The sequence below is a fragment of the Hippopotamus amphibius genome, chromosome 11 (genome assembly GCF_030028045.1).
Source record: "Hippopotamus amphibius kiboko isolate mHipAmp2 chromosome 11, mHipAmp2.hap2, whole genome shotgun sequence".
Lineage (NCBI taxonomy): Eukaryota > Metazoa > Chordata > Mammalia > Artiodactyla > Hippopotamidae > Hippopotamus > Hippopotamus amphibius.
In genome coordinates, this window is record NC_080196.1 from 30,784,410 (window position 1) to 30,804,327 (window position 19,918).

The following is a 19,918-nucleotide window of genomic DNA, read 5'->3' on the forward strand; positions in this document are numbered from 1 at the left end:
CCGTGCGCTACAACTACTGAGCCTGCGCTTTAGAGCCCGTGAGCCACAACTATTGAGCCCATGTGCTACAACTACTGAAGCCCACGCGCCTAGAGCCCATGCTCCGCAACAAGAGAAGCCACAGCAATGAGGAGCCTGCGCACCACAACAAAGAGTAGCCCCCTCTCACCGCAACTAAAAAGAAAGCACAGCAAAAAAGACCCAACACAGCAAATAAAATAATTTAAAAAAATTGCTTTTAAAGCCCAGGAATATATATAAAATGCAGTCAATGTGTTAGAAATAGTTCCACCGTGGGACTTCCTTGGTGGTCCAGTGATTAAGAATCTGCCTTCCAATGCAGGGGATGCAGGTTTGATCCCTGGTCGGGGAACTAAGATCCCACAGGCCACAAGGCTACTGAGCCCTTCACGCCGCAACTAAGACCCAATGCAGCTAAATGAATGAATGAATGAATGAAATAATTCCACCGTTAGGTAGAAGACATTCTTTACTTAACAGAAATTCACAATTTAAGAAACTTTAGAAGAAAATGAGAAGTGAGACGAAAGGAATATCCATGAAAATACAACAAAAGTAAAAATTCGGACACATTAACTGTAAGAGACAACTGAGGATAAGCAAGTGAGGAAAGAAAGATAAACTAGCACCAAGACATAAGAGAGACCATATGCCAAGTCAAGAAGTTTGAACTTTATTCAGCAAATAATAGAAAGTTCTTGGAAATACTGAGCAAGGAAACACAAGGTAAGAATGAGAGAAACAAACAAGTTAACAGAAGATAAGAGCATGAGAAAAGGACAGAAATAGTGGGAATAAAGAGAAAAAGGTTAGGGAGTAAAGCCAGTAGGCCTGAAAGTGAGTGGAATTAGAGACAGAAGACCCACATCTACATGACTAGAAGCACAACAAACCATCAACACAAACAGAAATGAGAATCGGAAAAGAAGGTGCTATGTGTGACAGGGGACATGCTAAATCTAAGTTCACAGCGGAACATCCACGGAGACTAATAGCTGGAAACACTGGCTAGAAGCTGGGAAAAAAACTAGATTTCAACGGAAGATGCACCAGAGCTAGTCAGAGTACTCCTGGGCACAGGCGAGCAGAGTGGATGCACAGAGAGGAGGGCTAAGGACAGCACTGAAGCAACACCTCCCTCAGGTGAGGAGAGATGGAGAAGCCAGAGGAATGCAGGGTCACATAAACCAAGGCACACTTTGAAAAGGTGGTCATGGTAAAAATGTGAAGTGCTGCAGAAACTGAAGAGACACAGGAGTTGTCATCCGTAAGCCCAAAATGCTTATTTTAATTCAATGAAGAATTAAAAGTGAAGAATTAATGACTGCAATGTCTGCTTTTCTTGCTCCCCCCACCCCCCAAGTAAACTGCAAATGAAAAGAGAATACAGATCAAGAGGGCGGCTAGACCTAAAAGGGGGCTTTTTATTTTCTGAATAAAGGGGAAAACTTGAGTATTTTCAGGGAGAGAAAGGAGAGTGCCAATAAAGGTTATGTGTCAGATGTAAGAGTAAAAATGGAGTTTTGATAATTTGCTGAATACCTTCACATATGTTATCTCAACAACTAAAGCTAAACGAGGTAAGTGACTTCCTCGTTCAAACGGTATAACTTAATCCCTAAGATCAAAGGTTCTGGAGTCCCCTGAGACAATGTCAGAAAGTGTCAATCCTGGCATACACGTAGCTCTGAACTAAAAGTCACGAGGTTAAGTCAGAAGAGGAGCTCAAGTTTTTTAACGGCAAGTCCCACATTCTCTTTTCACAATGCTGATGAAAGAAACAAGGTAAGTAATGAGGGGAGGTAAAAACAGGGAGGAGTGTGCAATACTCAGACACAGGATGGGAAGAGCCTCTTAAAAAAGGCAGGAAACACTGCCTCTGAGATATGCAGAGAAAAATACAAACACACACACACACACAAATACAAATGAAGACCAAAGTCAGTGAGGATGGAAAATAGTAAGGAAGATAAAGAAAATAAGGGAAATTGTCAATTATCAGCAGAGAGCGAAGATGATGCCATTGGCTATAAAGTAAACTCAATTCAGTGAGAAATCAAGATCAGCAAATCTACAGCCATCCCATTACCACCACCACCACCACCACCACCACCATCACCACCACCGCTGCACTGCCCCCAGGCAAAAAAAAAAAGAAAGAAAAAAAGAAATTTAACTGTGAAGAAAAGAGAACTATAGCTCAAGAAAGAAGCAGTGTTGAGTGCAAAAGATCTAGAACTAGACCCTTTTAAGAGGCAAGAATCATGTCTGCTTTATTCATGAGTGTATACTTTGTACCTCCTGTCTACGAAAGTAAGCACTCAAAAAACATTTGCTGAATGAATGAATGGAATGTGGCAGGGAGTCAACAAGAGATTAATTAAATGGTGACCAAGCGCTAGGGAGTGTCCAACTAAAGCAGGATAGCATAATTTGTGGCGGAACCAATCACCCAGTTGGTTGGAAAAAACATGTCTCGTTTATGCTGACTACAATCTCAGTGCTGGAAGAAATGAATTACCTCTAGATTACTTCTCATTGCCTTCTCTTCTTCCAAATCTTTTCGTAGTTTTTCCAGTTCTTTCCTAAAAAACAAAGTATTTCTTACCGTTAAGTCTTGCAATTAAGCCGTGTATCTGACTAAGGTTAACAGGATCTCTGTTGCCTGATATCCAAGAACATAGGGAAAACTTTTTAAAGGAAACACTCATGTTGACTGAGAAAAAATTCAAATTCTCTACTTTAAATGATTCAATTAACAACAGTTAAAAAATACAGCAAAACCACGGCAAACCTGAGATAAAGAAATTTTTAAGTGAACACAGGTAATTTTTCGTATTCAGTTATCATCCATTTCCGAAGCAGGATATACAGCCCAAATAACTTGGAAAATAAATGTTAAAATACGTCACAGTGCAAGGCAAATTACAATTTTTAACATAATAACCTGGACTTTAACCTATCTTTCTGCTTTTTTTAAAATTAACTATTATATTAAAATCCAAAATCCAAACCAATAAACTAAAAACTTCAGCCAACAGTCCCTCTTCCATAATTCATGTTTTTATTTTTCTAGGTTCCTTTCTATATTTTTATAGTCATTTTCCCCTCCATTTCATTTTCCAAGAGGAACTGAAGACTTTTAAAATACTCTTTGGAAAGACTTCTAAAATATCTGATATATATGTTTTAAAATATATGAAAGTCATTGATATTTTTATTCATTCTACAGCTTATTTAAGAGCACCTACAGGCAATTTGTACATGTATTTATTGCTCACTACAGCACATTTGGTATCAAAAATGTAAAATGTCAAAATCAACAAATCAGGAGAGTTCTCTAACTGGCACATCAATAAATATTTACAAACTACAAATACATCATGTTGTTAATCTCAGTATTGTTTTTTAATAAATAATCCAATGTCAACTAAGAATTGGAGGAGAAATGGTAAATTCATGCTGAGTGGTAACACAGTCTCATAGGCAACAACTATTACACCAGATTCCATATTCCATGAAATACTTTTAGAGGTCACAGAAGAAGCTGGAATAGGGAAAGATCACCTGAACCTTCACCCTCAATTCAGTCAGATTAGCTGATCTTTGATCTATTTTACATACTGGGCTTTTGCAGAAGTATGTTTAAAATGTTAACACATTTTAAAATTTAAGTGTTTATAAGAAAATATTTAAAAAAAAAAGTTTATAAAAAAATCCAATGTTTATAAGAAAAGATTTCTAAATCAATAGAAGATACAAGTTTGAATTCTAGCTCTGCCACTTAAGAGCTGTGTGATTTTAAATAGCCTTACCTCTTTAAACCTTTATTTCTTCATTTAAAAGAAGGGAGGGGGCTACAGCAGGTGATCGTTTAAATTTATTTTAGTTCTCAAAAATCTCTAACTTTTACTTAGGCATGTCTCACCACATACCATTATCAAAAACTCTCAGCTAAGAGAAAGGCCTTACAGATCACCTATCCCAACCTATTTGTTTTATAAATATCCAACTCAACCTTAGCAGAAACAGTGATCAAAGTCCTCTGAGAAGAAAACCAAATATACGTACAGATACACCCCAGATCCAAAATAAGATGGCTTTGCTTTTCCTAATACTTTTAAGACTAATTAACCTCTGTGTTTGACATTTCTAGCCTCAAGTTATGATGCTTTTAAGGTTCATCTATGCTGTAACAAGTATTGGTACTTCATTTCTTTTTATGGCTGAAGAGCATTCCATTGTATAAACGTACCACATCTGTTTATCCATTTATCAGTTGATGGACAGTTGGGTTGTTTGCACTTTTTGGCTATTATGGATAATACTATAAACACTGTGTACAAGTTTGTGTTTGAACACTTGTTTTCAACTCTCTTGGACAGTATTATACCTTGGAGAGGAACTGCTGGGTCATATGGGAACATAAAATTTAACTTTCTGAGTAACTTCCAGACTGCTTTCCAGAGTGGCTGTACCATTTTACATGCCTACCAGCAATGCATGAGGGTTCCAATTTCTGACATTCTTGCCAACACTTGTTAGTGTTCATATTTTTTATTATAGCCATCCTAGTGGGTTGAAGTAGTATCTCACTGTGGTTGTGATCTGCATGTGCTAATGACAAATGATGCTGAACATCTTTTCATGTGCCTATTGGTCATTTTTCTATAATCAAGCTATTAGAACCTATTCTATAATCGAGCTACTACTTTCTGTTTTTACTGGTTTGCCTTTTTCATAATTGGGCTAGGTTTTCATATTTTAGCTTCCCAATTCCTAATAAGAATAACTAGAATTAATAATTAGAATTTATAATTAATGTGTTTTCTAATTCAAGCTTTTTACCAAGAGGAGACAGACACTATTAATAAAAATTTCTTTAAAAACAAACTTGCTCATACCAGAAACTTGGCAGATTACTTCTTTACTTGATATAATTTGGAAGAATTCTTTACACATGTGTTAAGTAGTGCTCAAAGAAGAAAACAAGGGCTACTTACCCATGATCCTTTTTTAGTGCTTCCACAATACACAGCAATTCAACAATCTGAGCTTTAAGTTCATCCAAGGAATTTTCTGTTTCTACCTTAGCTTTGATTTCTAAAGGAGTTAGAAAAGCAGCTGTATTTGGTTTAGAAGCAGTTGAAGGTGTTGAAAGGTAAGCAGACAGCTGAAAACATAAACAGAAAATTTTTATTTTATTTGTACTTATATTTAATATTACATTATAAGTTCAAAAGATTTTTACTGCCAGGAGATAAGTAATTAAAGTAATACTGCCAAGATAAATGATAAACTTGAAAATCCAAAAAGCAGTTTGATGTTCACAACAGGAAAAACCACTAAGCAACCAAAATATAAACTTGTAATTATGAAGGGTTTTTGTGAGAAATGTCAAGGGATTTAAAAAAAAAAATCCATTACATTTATCTTATTATTTGCCTAGGAAGCATCTAGAAGCAAAAATATAAAAGCATTATTAAGGCACTGCTTTGGTCCTTCATATTTTTTTAATTTATTTATTGGCTGTGTTGGGTCTCTGTTGCTGCACGCAGACTTTCTCTAGTTGTGGCAAATGGGGGCTACTCTTTGTTGCAGTGCACGGGCTTCTCATTGCAGTGGCTTCTCTTGTTGCAAAGCATAGGCTCTAGGTGCGCAGGCTTCAGTAGTTGTGGCACTCAGGCTCAGCAGTTGTAGCTCGTGGGCTCTAGAGAGCAGGCTCAGTAGTTGTGGTGCACGGGCTTAGTTGCTCCAAGGCATGTGGGATCTTCCCGGAATAGGGATCAAACCTGTGTCCCCTGCACTGGCAGGCGGATTCTTAACTACTGCGCCACCAGGGAAGTCTCTGATCCTTCATATTAAAGTTATTATTTAGAATATCCAAAGAGCTCCAATTAAAACCAGTTGTGAAAAATTTACCAAGTCCATAGATGAGGCATTAAAATGAATCCATGGCCTGACACACTTTTGCTGAAAGTAATAGCAAGTAAAATTTCAATAGACTGCTGACGGCTGAGAGAATCAGATTAAGTGTATCTGATAAACTGAATAGCAGTCAAATACCTTGAAATGAATTTGAGAAACAGGCATGATCTTCTCAAATATATAAGATGTGTGTCAGTTGTGGTAATACTATCAAATTAAAACAGTAAGAGTTTAGAAAAGACTCTTAACACCACGTAATCGATGGAAGAGTCCATGTATTCTACCATTCATTCCAGTGTGCATTTAGTGCTTATTATAGTGCCAAGCACCAAGTTATGTAAGGAGTAAAAAGTGATGGCTTCTGCCTAAAGAGTGCATATTTAATGGGAAATGAAACAAATATATAGATCTATGCCTTAAAAAAATATGAAACGTAACATTTGTAATACTCATTTAAAATAATGTAACTCTCCTAAGAAAGATCTACAGAGAATAATGTAACAAGTTTAACAGTACTTATTTTATTTTATTTAGTTTAGGTAGGAATTATTTTATTTCTTGGCATAAGAAATAATTCTCCTTGAAAGACACTTTAAATTCCACAATTCTGATGTTCACAAAGAACCCTACAAATTATACAAATCTTAGACCACAATGCATCTCACCTTTGGAGAGTAGCATGAATCCTTCTTAAATTCAGGTGGCTTTAGGTTGGCACTATCATCTTCCTTTGGTAACTTCAAGATTTTTTCTGGGCTTTGTGTAGGCTGAATGATTTTTTTTTTTAATCAAGAAACAGAAAACACCAAAGGAAGAAAAGGCAGTAAGCATCTGGATAATAAAGTAACTTTTATCACTGTTTTCAGCAGCTACTGTTCCAGACATTCCATTATTATTAACAGGATGTTACATAATTTCATGCATAATTTCACACACTTGCATATCTTGAGGGTGGAAAACCAGCTTGCCTATTAGCAACAAAAATTTTCTCTACTTAGGTAATTCAAAAGCACAATAGTGCTTAAGAGCCAATGTAGTAACACTAAAGTACTACCAGTATCCCAGGCACTGTAAAGAAAGCATAAAAAGAAATTACACATTTAGAGACCAGGATTAGTACTATAAAAAACACTGACTATTTCAGTGGGGGGGGGGGGGGGGGGGAGAAGGCTCTCATTCCTTCCTGAAGTGACTATGTACCACTCAATTCTAAGTACTGTTGTTGGACAAGTAGATTACCCAGGTCCCCTGTCCCCTTTTGACACTGTGCTCTATGGTTAGGTCTTAGGACAACTCTGTTTTTGATCCTGTAACCTTCCATTCCACGTCCTGGGGAAACGAACAGGTCTCTTTCCCCATATCTCTTAGATATAACCCTTGGCCACTTGAGTATAGCTATCTTCCTGATTTTTAAACTTCAATGGAGCTATAAATCCTCCTTCATTCTTATCTTCAGAAGGACTCTGGATTTTAAATTCTCTGTGTTTTACAATAGAAAATACTCACGGAATGTCCACCATTGAAGCGGCCAGGCAATCTTCTTCCTGGCATCTTCGGTCTATTTGCAGTGAGATGTAGCAGGTTTTCTGAGGAAGCTATGTCATCAAAATTTACAAGATCTGGAGAATAAAAGTAAACATATCTATTAAGAGAAAACTGCACATTTTAAAAGGTAAAAAAGAATATCTCTGGATTTTTAACAAACTATAAAATTAAAAAGAGTACCACTAAGACTCACAAGTTGACCTGTGCTTTTCATATGCATTTGGAAAACAACACTCACCCTCAAAAACGAATATCCTCTTCACCTGATACATTTTATTTATCAATGATATAAAGTTCATGTTTCTAATAAAGACTTAGACCTCAACAAAAGCTCTTACTGAAAGATATAAATCTGTAGCATAAGCAGTAGTAGTATGAAAAAGCAGTCTTCTTAAGTTCATGCTTATAAAAAAACATGATCTATTTCTTCAACTCAGAATTAATTACAGCATATCAAAACATTAACTCATGAAATGTGTTTTAAAGTTCAAGTAATATCCTAATATTAAAATTTTAAAAACTCAGTTTGATCTGGGACCCTGCTGCTTTCCAACTGCATTTCTTAATGTAAAGTGAAAGTGTAATTTAATGTGTCTTTATACATGTATGTGCGTAGTATACCGTAGCTGGGACTCAACCTATTTATAGTTCACTGCACTTCTGCTTAGACATTATCATGTGTAGGAATCAGAAGAAAGTTATAAATCTAAGGCAAATCAGATACCAAGGGAAGATTCTACATAAATCATCCATTTGCTTCCCCACCATCAAAGGCTGGTTGACCTTTGACCCAATAACTTGAGTTTAAGGACAAATCTAGGTAATTTGTATCTCTGAAACAACGGTATATAATACCTTTCCCTTTTCTAGATGGTCCAGAAAACCTTGCTGAAGGAGTTGATCTTTAATTTTGAAGCCCAGGTATCTATGAGTGATATAAGAACCCTACTGTTAATGCCAGACACTTCCACTATCATTATAGTCTTCCTCTGGCTCAGATTCCAAACTAAGAGCATTAATCACAGTCAATACGCCACCATTCATTATGGCAGCAGGTATCTTTCACCTTGTCTTCCAGGTATGGAATCATCCTTCACATTACCATTGCCTGGAAGTTTTTAATGCTTTCTGTCAAATATTTAGATGTCCAAGCTCAGAAAATTGTTATTTCTAAAAAGAAATCTAAAGATACTTATCATTACTGCCCTTAAAGCTTACTCATCAATTTTCAAAGTAATTTATTTAGAGAATTTTTTTTTTAAGGGATGGAGGACACAAAGATAAAACAAGGTTACCACCACTTGGCAATATGCGTTTTGTAATAACTGTAATTATTTGTCGACCTCTGTTAATTCTTTTCCATCTTCACGTTCTGGGATTACTTTGTGTGTTCTATCTTGGAGCTAGTCACTAGACTAATATATCACAAAAGGCAATCTAATGTGCCTGGTTTAATTTTTGTCTTGAGTTGTTCAATAATTGTCTATAAATAATTATAATATATAATAAACCACAATAAGAAACACAGTGGCTTTAATGGAAAACGCATCATATAATGTGAAAGACCTTGAATTTAAATACATGTTTAAATATTTCATTTGTGAATTTCATAAACAAAGAAAACAATATTTTAAAAACTGTTAAAAATATGCTGCAGTTTGAAGGGTTAAAAATTGCTTTTTACATTGATAAATATGTATTGACAACCTACAAAAAAACCTTGAAAAGTATAATCCAATCATTTTGGCCTGTGGAGGTTATTTTCAAATGCATATTTAAGCAACTTGCAAAAAGAAAAAGAAACAAACAAAAAACATATGAAGAGATGAAGATAAATGAAATTAAAAGGGTAAATAAAAGGGAGATTTACAAAATTATACACCATGCTCATGTAAAAATGTCTTCCATATGTCCAGTTTTGGGTCACAACACCAAGATAAATAATTTTACTATTCTAGAACTCTCTCAGGTCCTCCATTTAAGTCACTAGGTTAGTAAAAGGAAATAGTGCACATTTCTGACTCATGATATATTTGAAAGCTTTTAAATTTACCTAAGAGTGCTGCCAGTGGATTTGTATTTTACACATGGCATATAAGGCATGACAGTCACTTAATTCTTGCCATCACACTGTCACTCTGCCAGCCATTTACACTTCTACACATTGCCTGAGACACGGAATTTGAAAAAAGCAAAATGAAATACAAACCCTTGGCAGAAAATAATCTGACTTTTATGGTTGTCAGTTAAAAAAACTTTTATCATAAGAATATTTTAAACTAACTAATCAAGAAAAACTTTTCAATATGAATTTCACTTTATTTTAAAATGGAAAATGAAAAGGGTTAGAATAGACAGACAAACAAGTACACTTCAGTAAAATTACAAAGAAAACTCAATGTGCACCACCTATTTATACTGAATATATTATTTTGATTTCTTTCATAAATTGTTATCTTACCAAAATGGAGAAAGGTAGGATAATTTCCTGACACGTAAGAAGGGAAACATGGCAAACAGGCTAGGAAACAAAATCTGGAAAGAAAAGTCAAGGATAGGAATGTCTAGAAAAAAGACTAAACCAAAAAAATTATTTTACAAAGCAGGAAAAAGGAACAGTTGCAGAATGAACAGAACCATTTCAATGTTTAGCAGATACTTCAGTTTATCTAAACTTACATTAAGATGTGTATTAGATTTTAGATTTATTCTTTTGTCTTTCAAAAGGAAAAGCCATGATTAGTATTAATTTCAGTATACATTAAACTAGAAAGAAGCCTTTTTTAAATTACTCACTGAACACCAAGACAACTTCTAAAAGGATGTTTTAGTACTAAAATTAGAGGTCAGAGTAATAAATCAACATATTAACAACTCATCGATACAGTTATAACTGAAATTAAACTACCTTTTTAGTCAAGTTTTAGTCCTCAGCACATGATAGTAGTTACAATAAAAGAGGCAATTTTAATTCTGGTATGGTATAATAGGAAAAAAATGTGCCAAATATTACTTTTAAATATCTCACTATAAAAATACAACTCAATACAACACTTAAAATCTCCTACATACACAAATGAAAATTCAGTAGTGCCTTACGTGATCCTCTCTATAATGGTATTATCAAGGAAATTATTATTAGAAAGTAAAAATTTTAATTACTGCTCATTTCCCATGTAAATTCTACGTTTGGGGGTATGGTGTTTTGGGGGTGAATCCTAGTTTACACACAGGCTTACTTTTTATAGTGTCTATCATTCAATAGGTAGACACTGTATTTGAAAAATCTCACCATAAATTCTTTCTGGAAGATATAAATGAATAAATATTGGGAAATTAACAAACAAAGCATCAATTATTAAATAGAACTGAAGAGAAAGAATGCTGCCCTATTTAACAATGAAGGCTTTCAGATCAAATAATGTATGTATCTCTAAAATTTCCTTTAATCCAAGAAGAATTTATCACAGAAAGATAATCAAAAAGGATAAAATACTATCACTCTAAGAATACTTCATCAACTGTGCTTTCTCAATGAAAGAGCTATGTTTCCACTCAATTTTCTGTCTTGTAGTTTAAAACTAACTGTAAACCAATTTTACTTTCTGGAAAATGTACTATTTTAGAAATATTTATACTATGTGAACTTTATAATTAAACCACAGAGTAGCAGTGAGATTATCCTAAACCAATTTTTACTGAAGTGCTGGAAAAAGAGAGAAAAAATTAAAACATGGTCTGATAGCTCTGCAACTTGTAGTACTATCTTGTATCATATATGAGAATATTTATGAAGAAACTTTAAACACAAAAAAAATTGGAACAAATTGAATATTCTAGGAATGTTTCTCTTATATGAGCAAGTCAGACTGTATTTATATACATGAATATGTATGTTTATATATGGCTTTATATATAAGAAAATCATATTGGAGAGTAGCGAAAGGAATTTACATCCTTAATAGATAAGAGCAGAAACAGAATAAGATGTAATTAACAGTGGAGGAGGGGACGAAGAAGGGAAATTACATTTTATAACAACTTCCATGTCAGGTATTCTAATAGGTACCATGGATATAATGGATCATTCAATTGTTAGTTAAGTGAGAATGAGAGAATGCCAATGACCAATTAGCTAATAATTTAAAACCCACATATTTTTTAGCAACAAATTCTACTATATCATTTCACCTCAAATTATTCTTTTACAAAATAATTAAACTTTAAGGAGATCTTCATGTATGTTCTAAACTCTCTGAAACACAAGTTAAAAGGCTAGTTTCATATGTCATTTAAAAAACTTAAAACCTCAAACTGAGCCATATATGTAAATTTAAACAGGCCTCAATCTAATGCCAAATTTGAGGCTGTATCTGATACAGGACACAGATTTTTTTTAAGGTGCCAACAACTCAAAGAACAGGTAAAACACTTTCATATTACAAGTACCAAGGATATGATATTCTAATTTTAAAAAAAGAAATAAGGAACAGCCTCTGAGTTGAGGTCTGAGACATAAGCTACTTGCTGTCAGCAGCTACGCCTTTCATCTTGGCACACTACTCGTGCGCAAAACACTACTACGAATACACGCCTGCTCAGTAAATATTTGCTACTTAATATGAACTCAATTTCCAAAATTAATAGTTTCTGAACTTTACAGGGTGTAAATGCAGGACACCAAAGGCAGTCTGATAGTGGAAGATATAAAGACTGCAGCTTGGAATTTAGCTGTTAGTTTTTTGACCATATACAAGTCTCGGTACCTCTAAATTACTTCCTTATTCATTTCAACAAAAAAGCAAACTAGAAATTAGAAAATTTTAAACCCTGTTCCACAAAGCCTCTAATTTTTAATGAAGAATAAATAATGGCTATGGATATAAGACAAGAAATGGGACCAAAAAAACAAAGGAAAAAATAGAACTTTTCAACCACAATCATCTGACATTGTTACATGGTATTTAGAAATGTACCAAAGGAAATAAAGCTTGCTGGTAATCATACACAGATAAAGTTTTGAAAAAAAGTGAAACTTTGTTTTAATTTACTTAAAATTTTTTGGTAATTTCCATGACTCTGAGAAAACTAAATAAAGGAAAGGTTGAAGAATGATACAAAGTAACAAAAAATACAGGAAAAAAACGCTCTAAACATTACTCTTTCAGCTCCCAAAGAGACTCATCAAAATTTAAGCCTTCTGTGATAAAAACTGCAGAAAACTGTGGAAATTCAAAAGATAATGCCGACGGATTTTTGATATCCAGAGTTAAAAGTGTACGCTTAATTTTTTTTCTCTATTACTTTTGAAAACACATTTCTAGCTACATTTTATATCAAACAGAAAACTGTAAGAACTAACAGAATTTTTACCACTAACCTCAATTTAAAAAAAAAAAAAAAATTAAAGGATACTTTTTAAAAACATAAAGTTTTTTTGGTTTTTATTTAACTAAAAGTAAATAACAATTTTCACCGAAAACATACTGAATATTTTTGAGTGAATGTCTCTAAAATACAATCAACATCTCAATTTCCAGAAATTATTCATGAATATGGCTTCAACCAAGATCAGGCAGGACCCAAATACATGATGAAAGAAAGATCAATAAAACATTTCAGATAAAAAACTGAAGGAGTCTATGCTTAGGTCAGAGCTTTTGTACTGGCAAACTAAAGAGAAGGATGAAAAATAAAATTACCTAAAAAATTTGAAACAATACAGTGACAAAAACTAAAAATCTTAGTATAACTGGCCTTCAAGTTTAAATGTAAAGAAATGTTAACTTGAAGATAAAAAATACATTAAAACATTAAATTTTTTTAAAGAAAAGCACCGAGAACTTTATATAAGGAGGATTTAAAGAGTTCTCTTCTGGTTTACGTGATCTTGAACATTTGCTGTGTCTGTAGCTTACTTTGTTTAGATGCAAAAAAAATATGGCATCTGCCTCTTAGAAACAATGTTAAAATAAGAATGCATATGAGAAAATGCTTTTAAAATGTTAAAAATCTAAAAATGAATACAAAGTGCTATAAAATAACCATTACCACAAAGTAACTGTGCAATGCTTTTAATAGTGAGACCTTTATCAAGACTTCTCTGATGCAAAAAAAGAAAAGAAAAAGACTTCTCTGTTTCAAGTATTCCATTTTACAACTGAGAAGTATAAAAAACCAGGAGACAAAGATGATTAATGGGCTGAAAAATCAGTTCTAAAACTTAAGGAATAGTATTTAGCTAAAGTAAAGCCTTCTGATATATATATATATATATAGAGAGAGAGAGAGAGAGAGAGAGAGAGACAGAAAGAGATAAAAACGCCTATTTTCCAGAATTGGAAACAAAAGTAATTTGAGATTTAAGTGGAAAAATAAAAATAGTTTTCTTAAATATAATCTAGTGTGGGCACTGAAAGTCTATGTCACTCACATCTGCCTAAGTTAGGTGGCATAGTCATTCCACTATGAAAGCATAGAATGATAAATGACTGATCTTTTAATATCCATCTCAGTTCTCTGACCAGTGAGAAAGCTTATGTGAACCATAAATATTTTGCCCATTTATATTCTTTCAGTTTCATTTTTTTATTTTGGCTTCAGATATTTTAAACAAATTTTAATAAATTTCCACTGTATCTATCCATACACAAATTACATACACAAATTTCTTCTTTTAAACAGTTTCTGAAGACTATATTTGCAACTTTTTTTTATGCACCACCTTTCCACATGTTAACTTACCTGTTTCTTTAGAGCTTCTAACTGTAAATGAATCTAGGTCTACTGACTTTGGTCGAAGTGGTAACTGTTCAGAATCTAGCTTTGGTTTTGATACTGGCTCAGTTTCAAATTTTAATAAAATGGTAGAAATGTCTCCATTAATCCTGAAATGAGAAAAATCAAACACATGCAAATATCATTTGTATGTAAATCATGACCATCTTTAAACACTGTGACTTAATGACACTAAAGAGGGACCTCCCTAGTGATCCAGTGGTTAAGACTCTGCTGTCCCAATGTAGGGGGCCTGGGTTCGATCCCGCAGGCCACCACTAAGAGCCCACATGCTGCCACTAAAAGAGCTCACATGCCTCAACTAAGATGCAGTACAGCCAACGAAATAAATAAATAAATAAATAAATAAATAAATAAATAAATTTTGAAATGACACTAAAGATGTTATCGCAAAATACTGATTTTTCTTTCTTGTCTATAAAATTATTTCCATAAACATAAACCTCTACCCTAATAAAACATGTAAAACATCTTAACATGAGTATATTCACCTAGTGTGAATATAAGAGTAACATTTAACACAGATTACAGTCTCAAAAAAAATTATGAAACATAACAAATACTCAAATTACTTTGAGATTTAGAAAGGCAGTAGAGCCAATTATGTCAAAGGCAGGTAAATCAATAAACTAACTTAAAATTAGATAAAACTTACTTGGCTGCAGGAGGTGGTGGAGGAACTGGTTTTTCAGGTCGTTTTGGGTACACTGTTCCAGGAGATCTCAATAAATTATTGGCTTTGGTGGGTGGAGTAGGTTTCTTGGGTGGGACTTGTGGAGCGGCTGGTTTAGAAGGTTTCTGTTCCAGCATTGATTTTTCATCTGATTATTTAAAAATATTTAGTAAGTTACTAACAATCAGAACTATTTAGGTTTTTCTATTTCTTAAAGCTAATGTCAGGCTGGAAAGGTGTGAAACAGAAAGAGATACTATGCGTGTATGTGTCCACTGTTTTATCTGTTTTAAAGTTATAATTTAATAATCCTGTCTTTTAAAAACTCTACTTTGGTGGAAAGGGAGACCACTAATAAGTCTCTGATCAACGAATAATGCCTGCTCCTTAGTGTCTTCCCACAATCCTTTGCTTTTAGGGCCGGTATTTTACTCAAATATAATCACATATGATTCTACTATAAGCAGAAAACAATATTACCTAGACTTAAATCTAGACCACTCTCTGAAACTGAAGTACAGAGAACTAAAAATGAGTAGGAACTCTAGTGCCATTTAATGTACTTATTTAAAACTAATCATGATGACAAGAAAAACAATTTTAAGAGAAACTGAGGCAAGGTTGGTTAGTCACAGATGAGAAAATTACAGGCTTATATTTATAACTCATTGTATTAGGAATCTTAGTACCATTTCATTTAATAATTCTATGAAATAAATAAGAAAATATGCTGGGGAAAAAAAATTAAGAACAATGTCATGCCACGTTAATAAAAATAATTTGATCACCAAAAAGGGCATAGTTCTGTACATAATGACATACTTAGTTCCTGATCCTTCAGGTACTAAGAACAGGTATTAAAATTGACATGTGCACACACATGAGATATTCATGATACAGCAGTCAGCAAAAATATATTATAAGGCATATATGCAAAAATAAGAAACTCCTAAGAGCAATACTGAGTACTCTGCAAGATTTACTAGATCTTTGAAAAGAATGTCTATCACAGGACCACAAATAATTTCATGAGTTTTCTTATCAATCAGAAACCAGTCATTATAAATCTTGAACAAATATTGCAGGCCAGGAGTAAACTCTTTGTTCAAAATATGAGATTTCATCTAACAACAATGAAAATACAAAATGTTTGAAAATATAGCTTAGTCTATTAAAACCCTCATCATCATTTGGTACAAAAATCCATTTTTATATGGCCTCAAACTATATAAACGCATCATATAATTACACTACCAGGAGTGAAAGCCAAAACTCCCAATTCTAACTATAAGCTGATAGAGCCATCATTATCAGAGTTATAACAGTCAGCCAAACTTAAATTTCTAGAAAATATTAAAAGAAAGATATTTTATATAAAACATCAGGGAAAATGTTAAAAGATAAGTTAAATGATTAAATGAATTACTGATTAAATGAATAATCATCATTCATAAACTGATTAAATGAATATACTTCTTTTAACAGATATATAAATAAGAGCTTGTGGAATTCCCTGACAGTCCAGTGGTTAGGACTCTGCACTTCTACTGCAGTGGTCAGGGAACTAAGAGCCTGCATGCCATGCATTAAGGCTAAATAAATAAATAAATAAATAAATAAATAACAGCTCCAAATCAATTCAATTCCATAGGTTAGTCTAAAACAAAAGAACACATTCAATGTTACTGGAAATCAAAGGTGACAAAAATAAGATTCACCATTCCAGGTATATCCATGACTAAACCAACTACTATATGTTGATTTATTATGTAAATATGATGGCAATGTGTTTGAGTACTAGATTTATTTTTATTGAGGTTAAATTTACATAACATAAAATTAACCATTTTAAAGTGAACAACTCAGTGTCATTTAGTACATTCACAGTCATGCAACCACAACCTCTATCTAGTTCCAAAACCCTTTCATCATTCCAAAAGAAAATTCTATTCCCATTAATCACTTACTCCCCATTCCCTCCTCTACCCAGGCCCTGGCAACCACCAGGGCCACCAGGGGTCCAATTTCTCCACATCCTTGCCAATACTTCTTATTTTCAGTTTTTATTATTATTACAGACATCCTAGTGGGTATGAAGTGGTAGCTCAATGTGGTCCTGGTTTGCATTTCTAATGACTAATGATGAACATCTTGCCATATGCTTGTCAGTCACCTGTATATCTCATTTAGAAAAATGTCTATTTAAGTTCTTTGCACATCTTTTGACTGGATTGTTTATCTTTCTGCTGATGAGCTGTAACAGTTCTTCATAAATTCCAAACACTGGACCCTTTTTACACTTCAGATATTGGACATAGGGCTTGCAAATATTTCCTCCCATTCTGTAGTTTGTTGTTTTACTTCCTTGATAATATCTTTTGATGCACAAAGTTTTCAAATTTTAATAAAATCCAATTTAACTATTTTTTCTTTGGTTTTCTGTGCTTTTAGTGTCATAGCTAAGAAACCAATGCCAAATGCAAGGCCATGAAGAATTACCCCTATATATTCTCCTAAAAGTTTTAGTTTTATACCTCATATTTAGGTGACTGATCCATTTTTATTTAGTCAAATTTTGTACATGGTATGAGGAAGGGGTTCAACTTCTTTCTTTTGCATGTGGATATACAACTGTGCCTAGAATTTAAATTTAGCTAGAGATTGGCCAAAAACAAAAGGAAATCTGGATTTAAGGAAAAAATTCTTATGCTAGCTATCCAAATGCCCAAAAGAAGACATATGTAAGACACAGATGTCATGATAATTTAAGATACAGAAAACTATAAACTTATATAAAGAAATTTATTAAAACAGCTAAAATATGACAGTTAACAGAATACAGCAAAGTAACAAATATATCCTAACTTATTTACTACAGAATATAGCAATACATTACTAACACTATACACACTAGGTTAATCCATTCATTAATTCAGATGAGGGGGAGTTCCCTGCTGCATGAATAGGAATTTAAAAATAAGTAGTAATATTGGTACCAAAGCATACCAAAGTGCATAAATTCTGACTAAAAAGTCAAATATTCCATTCTTTATCAGTGGTCACTTGGAGATGCAACAATGTGAAATAGAAGCCAGACAAGGGACTAAAGTGAGAGAAATCAGTTAAGATAATACAGTAACACTTTAAGCAAGAGACAAGGATAGAAAGTAGAAACAACACTGGCAGTAGAAACAAAAGTATTATGCAACAGTATTCAAGTTTTTGCAAGTATATATAACCTAATCTACCAGATACAGCCACTGCAGATCCTTGTGTACAAAGAGAATGAAGTATTAACAATAACAAATCAAGTAATGTTTTTAAACAAAATAAATGTGGTATGTTTGGACACCTTTCCAAGTTTACATGACAAATACATGTAGTGAAAATTAAAGAATACATAATAAATCACTTCCATGTTTTAAGTTAGAACTCACTCTTATACCTAAAAAAAAATTTTTAAGTGTATTTCATCTGGGACACTAGGAAAATAATAAGAGTAAAATGTTTAATGCTTAGTTTTCTTATACATTATTTGAAATAACTGATTAAATACTACTTCCTTATTGAGGTGATGGTGTAACTTTTTCATGAGTGTAAATTTATATCAGTTTGAGGAAAAATCTTAATTTTCTATCAATTGTAACAAACTCCCTCTCAGAAAACCCCAAGCATTACATAGTAAATAATGAACTCTGTTAAATATCTGTGTAAATGACTGTGTGGAAATACATTTTTCCTTACAATGACAATGAAAGGAATTATTTTCCTGAAAGTGGAAGAAATCTGTCTTACCTTTTTCTTCAGGCTTTGTAGAAAAATACTTCTTCTCTGCACCTATCAGCTCAGGCTTTGAAGCTGAGGGGGAAAAAAGTGAATACGTTAAAAAAAAAAGTTTTAGAGCACAAAGATAATTATACTACTAAAAAAGCAAAGATTTAAAAAATAACATCAGATGAAAATATGGTTAAAACAGTTGAAAACAGAATTAATGGTATACCAGAATATACAGTATAATGAAGACCCAGTATACCAGAATCACTAAGCTCAGTATATCATCCTGCACCTGCCATGATCATCTTGAGTTAAGTGATAGCTCTATGGTCTCAGTTCCTTCCTTATCAAATGAAGGAGTTCACATCCTCTACAATACCACTACCCAGTAGAGCTTGCTGTGATGATGGAAATACTCTGTTTTTGTGTGGTCCAACACTGTCCACTGAGACTTGAAATGCTGCTACTGCAACTATGGAATTAACTTTATTTTATTTAATTTTAATTAATTTTAAAAGCCCAGTATGACTAGTGGCTAAAAAGGCTTCAATACCAACTTCTACAAAAATTACTTTTAACTTATCCTTGCTCTAAGATAAGGTTAGCAAACACAAAGCTGAAATACAGAGGAGGGAAGGACTTGCATTATTCTAAAAAAGAGCAAATCTTTCATGGAAAAAAAAAATTAAAATGCACATTTAAAACTCAGAAATCGAGGGCTAGAACTTATAGAAATAGGACAGAGTTAGATTACAAAAGTCTAACTCTGGAAAACTCTTCTAGGTACTTCATCATTTATTCAACTGTTTAAAAAGGAAAAAACAAAACTCTTCTAGCCTTATCACACTCTCTGAAGGAAGAGTATTCGTCTGTGACATTAAAAAATGGATTGCACCTGAAAAGGTAGAATAACTTATTAGCTAGGTAAATATATTGTCTTCTTTTTTCTTTTAATATATTGTTTTCTATAGATTTAAGCTTAGTCAATTTTCTTAACTCAAAGTGTAATATAACAAAAGTATTCAAATTATTTTCAACATTCCTATTTTATACAGTTTGTACTTAAAAAAAATACTGACAGACATTAATACACATGAACACTCAATTTTTATATACTTTTAAAAATTATATACAGCACCATAATATTTAATTTTTGCCAAAAGAAAATAAATGATTTGT

The 19,918-nt window shown here is 33.1% G+C and overlaps 1 protein-coding gene across 4 annotated transcripts in view; it reads right to left on the reverse strand.

Annotated features, from left to right (window-relative positions):
* The window catches only part of CD2AP (CD2 associated protein), a 102,823-nt gene that overhangs the window by 5,782 nt on the left and 77,123 nt on the right, over positions 1-19,918 (reverse strand). For all 4 annotated transcript variants that reach the window (XR_009047980.1, XM_057698933.1, XM_057698932.1 and 1 more), the window contains 7 exons: positions 18,761-18,823; positions 14,948-15,113; positions 14,239-14,381; positions 7,456-7,568; positions 6,615-6,716; positions 5,025-5,194; positions 2,543-2,606 (listed from right to left, as the gene is read on the reverse strand). Coding sequence is in view for 3 of the 4 variants with exons in the window: in XM_057698933.1 (XP_057554916.1) it covers positions 2,543-2,606; positions 5,025-5,194; positions 6,615-6,716; positions 7,456-7,568; positions 14,239-14,381; positions 14,948-15,113; positions 18,761-18,823 (821 nt within the window). In the remaining variant the exon portion in view is untranslated. The remainder of the gene's footprint in view (positions 1-2,542; positions 2,607-5,024; positions 5,195-6,614; positions 6,717-7,455; positions 7,569-14,238; positions 14,382-14,947; positions 15,114-18,760; positions 18,824-19,918) is intronic.